The sequence below is a fragment of the Silurus meridionalis genome, chromosome 13 (assembly GCF_014805685.1).
Source record: "Silurus meridionalis isolate SWU-2019-XX chromosome 13, ASM1480568v1, whole genome shotgun sequence".
Taxonomy (NCBI): Eukaryota; Metazoa; Chordata; class Actinopteri; order Siluriformes; family Siluridae; genus Silurus; species Silurus meridionalis.
Window position 1 is genome coordinate 12,885,129 of NC_060896.1, and position 9,835 is coordinate 12,894,963.

General features: G+C 36.2%; 1 protein-coding gene across 1 annotated transcript; it reads left to right on the plus strand.

The window, feature by feature from the left end:
• Window positions 1–6,250: 6,250 nt before the first annotated feature.
• LOC124396182 (plasmolipin) lies at window positions 6,251–9,835 on the plus strand. The gene is made up of 4 exons (XM_046865232.1): window positions 6,251–6,588; window positions 8,024–8,197; window positions 8,326–8,439; window positions 9,108–9,835. The coding sequence occupies exons 1-4, from the start codon at window positions 6,451–6,453 to the stop codon at window positions 9,213–9,215; spliced, it is 534 nt and encodes a 177-aa protein (XP_046721188.1). The 5' UTR covers window positions 6,251–6,450; the 3' UTR covers window positions 9,216–9,835.

A 9,835-nucleotide genomic window follows, 5' to 3' on the forward strand; every position in this document is an offset into this window, starting at 1 on the left:
TTGTCAAAACTGTGTCCAAAGTGTCAATATTTTGTGTGAGCACCACTGTTATGTAGCACTGCCCTAATCCTCACAGGTTGTTGTTGGGCTCCTCTTCCACTCCTCCATGATGACATCACGTTGCTGCTGGATGTTAGACACATGGCACTTCTCCACCTTCCCCTTGAGGATGCCCCACAGGTGCTCAATAGGGTTCAGGTCTGGAGACAAACTTGGCCATTCCATTACCTTCACCTTCAGCTTCCTGAGCAAGGCAGTTGTCCTCTTGGTGATGTGTTTGGGGTCGTTATTATGTTGTAAAACTTTCACAACAACTGTTCGGCACAATTTCTGAAGAAAGGGCATCATGTTCAGCTTCAGAATATCACATTACATGTTGGAATCCATGTGTCCCCCATAATGAACTGCAGCTTCCCAGTCCCAGCAGCACCGGACATGATGTACCACCACCATGCTTGACTGTGGGCATGACACAATTTCTTGGTATGCCTCACCAGGGTGCCCTGATGCTGGACAACATCTGAGTCAAACAAGTTTATCTTAGTCTCATCAGACCACAGGACATGGTTACAGTAATTCATGCTCATTGACAGGTTGTCTTCAGCAAACTGTTTGTGGACTTTCTTGTGAGCCAGCTATTGAAGAGACTTCCTTCTGAAACGTTGGGCATGCAAACCGACTTGTTGCAGTGTACGGTGTGAAAGCAAAAACTTTTCTGGGCAGCAACTGGGCCTTTTGGTAACAATAATGTCTTCAAAATTATCCGTCCCAAAAAATAGTTAAAAAAACGTGGATGAGAAAAGACAAAGTAGAGTTTATTGCAGTAAAACCACAATCAACCTGACAGCATACTCATGACATGTCAGAGATGATCTGAAAATCATTGGCATAATCTTCTTCATTTATACACATTGTACATTCCTGATTACCATTAAATTTGGAAACTCCCCAAATTTTGGTCCTCACCAGTTACCATTATCTCAAAAATATCCTTCTTTCATATTTCATTTAGAGGTTTGTCTAACCAAATAGATATTCAAGATTCAAGATATTGATAAAGACAGTGTTGTGTGATGTTCTAGTGTCAGTGTTGATTTATATATTAGTGTAGGTGGTCATGATTACAGGCCCACCACACCTGTATGTGAGGATCTTACTGGTCATGCCAGTGAAGATCCTGCTAAAGATTTTTACTGAGCTGTCCTATGGTTTCTCTTTTGCACGTTCCCTCAAGCATTAGCTCTGTTCTTAAGGCTACTCTGGCCCAGAACATTTCACTGAGTTACTATGACCTGGTCAAAATAAAAATACAAAACAATTTGGTCTGTGCCGTGTCCATTCTTGCTCTTAAATTTAGAGTGTGCATTCTGTTCATTATATATATAGCATGAAGTTTAAGAGGACTCAACTTCTTTGATCGTCCCTAGGTCTGTTCGAGTGGAACCCGTATTGGAAAACCTCTGTATGACCCTGGCCACTGTACTATAACTCAGTTTCAGATTTAATCTTCTTATACTGTAGCCTAGGTCATCTTTGTGGAAAGCAATTCTATTGCTCCAATCCTCAAAAAGTTATTTGCCATGAGCTGCCACACCCAGTGGTCAGTAAGATAGAATTGTACTCAAAGCAGCAAATTTTAACTGTTCTAATGCAAGATACTTAAATTTGTATGGTCCTGTCAAGCAGACAAAATCATGAACATGATGAATAGGATGAAAGTTTGAATATATTGAATATGTCCAAGTTTAATTTCTATAGTATTGGCCTCTGAGAAGATATACTAAAATGGTTGCTGAAATGTGAGGGGTGTGCTCAATTTTGTGAGATACTGTAGATCTGAGGTATATGTAACAGTGTCTTATTTTCTTTGTGTTCACAATGCCATCATTTGTGTGAATTTGATATGTTAAAGGTCAGAAGGTTAATAAGTGGAGGCTGAAAAGAAGCATCTCACACATTAGTTCCATTCAAATTCCTCTTTGCTGCCTCAATGGAACTTTCAACCTCTCAGAGCAATTAAGTTGCGCTTACCAAAAATAAAGATTTACACATGTATTGTCTGGGTTGTAAATAGATCGGAGTACTGACCTCTCCATTCAGTGGATTAGCACCTTGCTGTTAGATTGCTGGATTGTTGCTGATGCATAGAGCAACCTCTGTCCTCATTGACATAGTCAATGGGGGTGGTGGATAACACCCTACTCCACCCAGTCAGTGGTGGGAGAGAGCATGATTTGTGTCTGTGTGTGAAGCCGATCCGTGGAATGCTGAGACAGTCAGGTTTTTCGGGAAAAGTAATGGGATCTCTTACTCCCATTTCCCGCCTTTAACAATTCTTCTTCATAGCACAGATGTGTTAAAACTCCTACACATTTTCACAGGAATATTCCTCAGAAAATAACCCATTTTCTTTTGATGTCTTGTGAATGAATAATACACGCTGAATAATACAAGCTGGATATTGTATATTTCTGTTGTTTCAGAGGTTGGAGAAATAATTCTTTGATATGCTTTACAGTCTTGCCAAAATATTTTTAATAAATAAATATACAGAAGTCTAAGGCCAAGAGGAGCACCCTCATCTTCAATTCTAGGAAACACACCAAATAAGGAGTAAAAGGATCTAGGATGTATCAGTCGATTTAACATTGAATCCAGACAAACAACCTGCTTTCTTTTATAAGAGTCCTTCTTTCATGAGGTTTCCTTACTGAATAATTTCCTAATGGAGAGCAGAGGTGCTGTGTCCAGACACTACTGCTATTTAGTCTGCCAGGGTGTGGAAAGTATGTTGATGCAGTAATGACAATTATGCAATCTTTCTTCCACTATAAATTGTGAATGTAAATAGGAATATAAATAGTAATGAAAAAGAGAGAGCTGTTAATTATATATAACATTAACCTTTTAAGAGGTTTTAATAAAGGCATCTTATACAGGCTTTCTATTATTTCTTAATACTGGCTTTAATCTCCAAATTATTCTTTCTCTTCTTTACATTCTCACATCCTTCTTATTACATCAGACAACACAAATATAGCGATATAACAACATATGCGGGAATCAACTTGTTCCCAGTCCAACAAGACATTCTGCCCCATGAATGACCTAGTTGTTTATTTTCAAATTGAAAAAAAATTCTTTCTGAAGAAGTAACAACTGATTCACATTGCAACCCAGAGACATGGCTACATCTCCTTTTATTGTTTTTGGTAAATGAAGAATCTTTAGTACACTTATTTTGTCGGAGAGTAAATTTAAAAGGTGTGTCATTTTAAATGCCAGGGTGTCTATGCCACTCTTAATCCCTGCTGTTGAATTATGCAGATCTCCTAACATTTGCTGTATTTAAACTGGGTGTGCATGGCTGTGAATCATGTAATGAAATGTGAGCAAGACCCTAAATTTCGATCTGAGAACAGCCCTTGATTTAAATTGGTCATCAAGAAATTCTACTGCTCAATTCAGCACCACATTAGAGAAGCTAATTTTAAACCTCCTCAGTGCCTCAGCTACAGTCTCATGATAATAATGTCTGCCTATAGACCTGAGCCTCTATTGCCTGACTTTACATTCATCCCTTAACAAATATCTTTTGCTGATATCTGTGCAGATGCAAAGCATGTAGCCTTGTATCTCAGCATGCATTAGGAGACTTAGAAAACAAACCTGAGAGTTTAAAAACAAAAAAAAATCAGTTTTATATGAGACTAGGCCTCCATCTTAAAAATGGCATTTGTTACTTTGAAATACTTGCAGGAAAGTAGGCAGGAATTTGGTATCCAACTACCTCATTGCTGTCGATGTGACTCTCCCATTTTGTTTGATCTAATGTTTTGCGCAATGACGTCAATTTAATGGCCATTACATTTCTTCTTTATAAACTTATTTTGGTATTTAACTTTCAGTTTGCAAGCTCTGTGTAGAACATATAGCAGTCTTTTATTCTAGATGCCTATAACCTCTTTATATTGTGCTTCACTGTCCACTATAGCAGTCATCTGTTCTTATCACTTTATAATTAAATCAAAAAAAGCATGGTGTTTAATTTGCTCTTGGTGGCTAATGCCATGCATGCAGCTCCAAAAAAGTATAGAAATATTTGGAAGTGCTTAATGGTGATGAGTATTTTTGAACTAATGGAACAACGAGCTCATTTTGAATGATGTTGCCAAGATAGTGGGAATGACTGAACTGTTCACTGTGAACATTTTATTCTCCTGGATTAAATCTGTTTTTGAGAATATTTTAGCCAGCTTGTTGTGATCTCTATTTTATTTAATTGTTGTCTGTTATGTTTGTTTCTGAATGCTCCTGACATCTTCTAGTTCAGGAAAGGGTAAATCACAGAGACTCAATCTCGTTTCCCTAATGTATATTTGTCTTGTCAGCATCAGAAAGAACGACATTCATGCATGATTCATATGTCTGAGGAAGCAGTGGCTTCCAGGATTCCAGGAATTTCTGCATATGGCTGTGTACAGTTATCTACAACAGCAGCAACATCATGCAATTATGCATTTGATTATGTAGTCCTTATTTTCAAGATAAGGACTATAGATTATGTAGGTTTAACACAACACAATACACAAATTACACACAATACAAATATATTTTGTCATGTACAGTGTTTTGAGGGCAATCATAGTCAGTTTGTATTTGTAATAGTCCCACCGACAGAGGGCGCCAATGACTATGGATATTTTATTTATTTATTTTTTACGTCCCTGCAGGTATTAAAATATTTAAACATTTATTGTGTATGTTATGAATGTGAACGCTGGGATAAGTAATAATTAATTGTGTTTATAATTAGAGCAGTTTTCAGGAATTGTAGGTTTACAGTATCCAGGCAGGATTATCCACTACAAATGCAGTCAGTTAGATAAAATTGGAGCCATTTCCCTAATTTCAACATAAATGTACTTTGTACATTTAAAGAATATTTTCCTAATGGTTGCTAAAGCTGTGCTGAGTCAAGTCAAATAAGTTGTAAACCTAATCAGAGGCCATTGGTAGCTCATTTACTATGTTAATGAGTGTTGATTGTGTACTTTCATGAGGCCTAAACCCTGACTTTTAAATTCTATGCCTTGCACCTGCTATTGTCTCTTTTTACTATGAACTAGACATTTTGTCTTGTCCTGTTATTGTCCTTTTAATCTATTTTGTTTAACTGTACTGGATTTTAAAATCAAACACTGTTGTTACAAATGTGCTTTATCAATCAAGTTGTGCTTAAGTCTATATCTATATATGTATCTATATATCTATGTACATACAATATATTTCCAAAAGTATTGGGTCACCTGGTCATAAGTATGGTATGTGATTTTGAGCATTGCATTCCACATTTAGTCCCAATTTGCTCTTATAATTCCCTCCACTCTTCTGGGAAGCTGTTCCACTAGATTTTGAAGTGTGCTTATGGATATTTGTGTTCATCAGCCACAAGGCTGTTATGAAAAGCAGGTAGTAATTTAGTTGAGGAGGCCTGAGGTGCAGTTAGCATTCCAATTCATTCCAAAGGTGTTCAGAAGGTATGAGATCAGAGATCTATAGCTGGCCAATCAAGATCTTCCTCCCCAAACCATGTACACCATCTTCAAGGAGCTCACTTTGTGCACAGGGGCATTGCCATGCTGGAACAGGTTTGGGTTTCCAAGGTCAAGCGAATGCAAAATTTTATTATAGCGCATCTAAAGACATCCTGTATAATTGAGTGCCTCCAGCTTTGTGGTAACAGTTTGGAAAAGAACCAAATATAGCAGGAAAGGTCAGGTGACCCAATACTTTTGGAAATATAGTGTATATATAGCCGGTCTGCAAATTGTTTAAAAATGTCAGGTTATTTGGTCATATACTAAAACGTAAATGTAACCATAATACCCATATTCCCTGGATTCACTTTAGTCTATTTAAGTAAATTATTCTATAAAGTCTATAAAGGTCTATGAGGTCTATACCTCACCTAACATGAATGCTTACCTAGAAATAACCAGAATGGACTTTGTCATTACATGTATGCCAAATATTTTATTCTTTGTCTGTTTAACAAGTCATTATTCATCTATCTTGTGACTGGTTGGGCAATGCTGTCAGGTATTTATTTAATTTAGGTCATGTGATAAAATTACTTATTAACTCTTGATGAGCCCTATGTACACAATAAAGGGCTTTTAGACATGAACAGTGAAGAATGTCAAAGAGAAGGTGTGTGTGTGTGTGTGTGTGTGTGTGTGTCAGAGAGAGAGAGAGAGAGAGAGAGAGAGAGAGAGAGAGCGCAGGTATCAAGGCACCTGTCTGCTTGGAAAGAGTTGCTAGGAAGTTTCTGAATGAGCTGGATCTGTGAATCTTCCTGTATTTGGTTCATCTTCTTCTAAGCTGTATCTGTTGTGAAAGGGTAACACTACCCATTTCACAAATCCCCCATATTCGGAATATATCGATATGGCAGATTTTCCTGGGAAGGTGAACACTCAGACAAGCTCGCCTCAGTCGCAGACGGAACCTATGAATATAATGAACGTATCTGTTGACTTCAACTTCATTAAAAGCGTGACCGGGATACTTTTGCTGGTGGAGATTGTAAGTTGGAAAAAAAACAACTGAATAATCTAATGTATAACATTTTTTTTGCTGTGTTGTTCAATTTATTTAGTTTCATAGTCAGAAAGTGTCTTGTCATCTTACACCTTTTCAGTTCTCTCATTTACACTTTCTCATGCACGTCTGCCACCTGCTTTGGTCATGCATGGTTGATCTTAATAATGTCTCAGCAAGTTCTACAAGGATTTTACAAAAACACTCTCTATCCACATAGTCCATTTAGTTATTAGGTTTTTTTTATTTAATTTTATTTGAAATTGGTATCTTAAATCTGGTAAAACCAGACGAGATGTGATAGGTAAACTATTCCTTGATCGTTATTATATTAATTAAGTAATAGAACTATAAAATTATATGAAGTTAAAGGTCAGACTGTATAGATGTTTATAACACAGATATAAAATGTTTATTGCTGAGATATGCAAGTATTGTCATGTCATGACATACTTTTGTCACACCTTGGTTAAATGCTAAAACCATTTCCAACCTATCCTGGTTAAAGTTGCTTGTAATCTAGTTTGATTGTAGTGTTATTCCTAGTATCAATTCCTTATTCCTTACTATAAAACAGTAATACTAAATGTGCATATGTGCGGTATATTATTGCTAATTCTGTTCCTCTTCTTCCTTTCCTCTTTCCTTTCACTTGAACTTAAACATTACAACACAATGTGACAACACAAAATGTGATCCAAATCAAACATCATATAATTTTATCCAGTCTCCTCGTTGTTGTGCACGACTGTTTGCTGACTTTCTTATAAAGGATGCTATGTACGATCACATTATCACTGTTGTTGCTGTTGTTTGCCTGTTCCGGTCCTCCAGATTGTTTGTGGCCATGTATGCCACATCTCAGGTGTCATGGCCTTTCAATATCATGCCACCGACAGCAAGCTGATACCATTTTATAAATTAGTAATTGATTTGGCCAAACAGGTACACATTGTATTAAACCATGTGATTGAAAACACTCAATCAATTACTGATAGAATAGAGGATAATAGTCACCACAATAATCAGGCTCTGACCAGGAACTCACAAATCCATCAAATTTAACAGTGAATTTAGTGTGTGCATGGTTTACTATCTAGGTTGTATTCTTAAATTGTTTCCAGGTTTCAGGGTATTGTTTAACCGTTTAAAAAAGTATATAATAATAATAATAACAATAATAATAATAATAATAATAATAATAATAATAATAATCATCATCATCATCATCATCATTAAAAATAACAATTAAAAGAAATAAGAATGTATAAAAATTTTCACTATGAAACAACAGTGATTTTGTTCGCATTTTCAATCAAGCTAAATTAAAGATTTTGTTTGTTTTCTGTTTATTACTTGCATTTGTCTTGTTTCACACATTTGCACATATATATTAATGGTGATGATCTTCCCCCTGTAGGCTTTTGGATTGTTGGTGTGGCCACTTATCTCCAGCGCTTTCTACTGGTATCCACCTGCTTATGGCTGGGTGTTGTTTGTGAGCATAACACTGTGGATCTTCACCCTTGCGCTTTTCACCATGCTCATTTTGGGTATAAGGCTGAAATTGCCCTCTATACCCTGGCCTATAACGGTAAGTCTTCTGAAATACAGTGTAAATGTATTGTTCTGTGTTAACAAACTTAGTAAGGTAAACCAATTGTAATGGCATCATATAATATATAGCATTCCATTCTTTCTCTTTTCACTACATTCTCTCAGCTGCTGGTGTTTTATGTGGTTGCGAGCGCCCTGTATTTCACAGCCTTTCTGGCAAATGTAGTTTCGATCCATTACTTTCAAGATGCAACGTATAATCACTTGGCAGCGGGTGCGGTGAGTGAAGGCATTTAATATCACACAGTTAAACAAGTATTCCATGCAAAGTTATTCTTACTGATCACATTTATCCACTGCTGAAACCTTTCTATCCTGAAGGGAGTGGCCTCTTCTAGCATGTCAACATTCACAGTGTACAAGGGTCACTGAAAGGTTTAATGAGTAAGAAAATGATTGAAATGATGATTTATGACACCAATTGTTGATGGAATACGCTCTAATGGTGCTAATGTGTTTAATACAGTTCTAGAGAATTCTAGAATTTATACCAATTAACCAATAAAAATCAAAGCTGTTTTGTTGACTTGTGGTAGTTTTACTACTTAAATTTTTGTAGTGGATGCACTGCTACTGACTCATGACTCACTATAGGATCACCACTTTACAGCCAAATCTGCCACAGTTCTATAACAAGGCACTAAGGCCTTAAGCACCTAGGACAATTTTATGGTCCTATTTATTTAAGTCCATACAAAGCACATGACATAGGTATAATGTCCTGTTGTGAAAGAATTGTGAACAAAAAGTCAATGATATAAAAAAGATTGCCTGTGGTGGTACAATTCATTAATCGTTTTACATACAATTCATACTGGGTATCATTTACAAGCTTTATGGTGATTCATGTATGTGGGGGATTGATCCACTTGTATTTTGTCTTGCAGTTTTTTTCCGTTTGTGTGACAGTGGCTTATATAGCCAGTGCCGTTTTCGCTTACCTGGAGTGGAAGGGTGACGGAGGAAACGCAGCTATGACTACGGTTCCTGTGTAGAGAGACACTGTGTTTATGCTCTTACATGGGTCTCTTACAGTCATGAATACTTACCGTGATCTAAAAGGAGATCAGAATGGACCTTTCTGCCATTTGACAGCATTTTTGTGCTATTATGCAACAGAAAAGGGCAGCTTACCTAAACAACATATCTTTAATATAAGCTAAAACATCTGGTTTGTACAGAACCCCTGTAGTTGATATACAAACATATTTGTATGCTTGTAAAGTTATACTTGTTTTTTTTGTTTTTTTTTTTACTACACCTGATCAAACATTCAATTCATGTTCATTCAAGTTATAAAATATATTGTAAAATGTTTTACAACACAAGTGTTTTCATGAAAAAATATTCGTTATATATATTTTGCATTTACATTATGCTTATACATTTATTTACTTCTTTAGCGTACAGTTATATTTACATAACAAGGACATGTAATTATTGACAAGGAAAAAACAACAATTATTATCATTATTTTTTTTATATCTAGAAGTGGGAACTGCCTACAACATGAGCTGGATGTAAACTGGAGTATACATGCACATACTTACAAAGCCATGAGATTTTGTATAAAACTTTTCATAACACCTTTATAATAAATAGGAGACTTGTTGAA

Excerpts from the sequence above, each read along its gene's own strand:
- LOC124396182 (XM_046865232.1), top strand. The coding sequence starts at position 6,451 with ATGGCAGATTTTCCTGGGAAGGTGAACACTCAGACAAGCTCGCCTCAG. Across the intron at positions 6,589-8,023 it reads TACTTTTGCTGGTGGAGATT|GCTTTTGGATTGTTGGTGTG; the intron begins GTAAGTTGGAAA and ends TTCCCCCTGTAG. Across the intron at positions 8,198-8,325 it reads CTATACCCTGGCCTATAACG|CTGCTGGTGTTTTATGTGGT; the intron begins GTAAGTCTTCTG and ends ACATTCTCTCAG.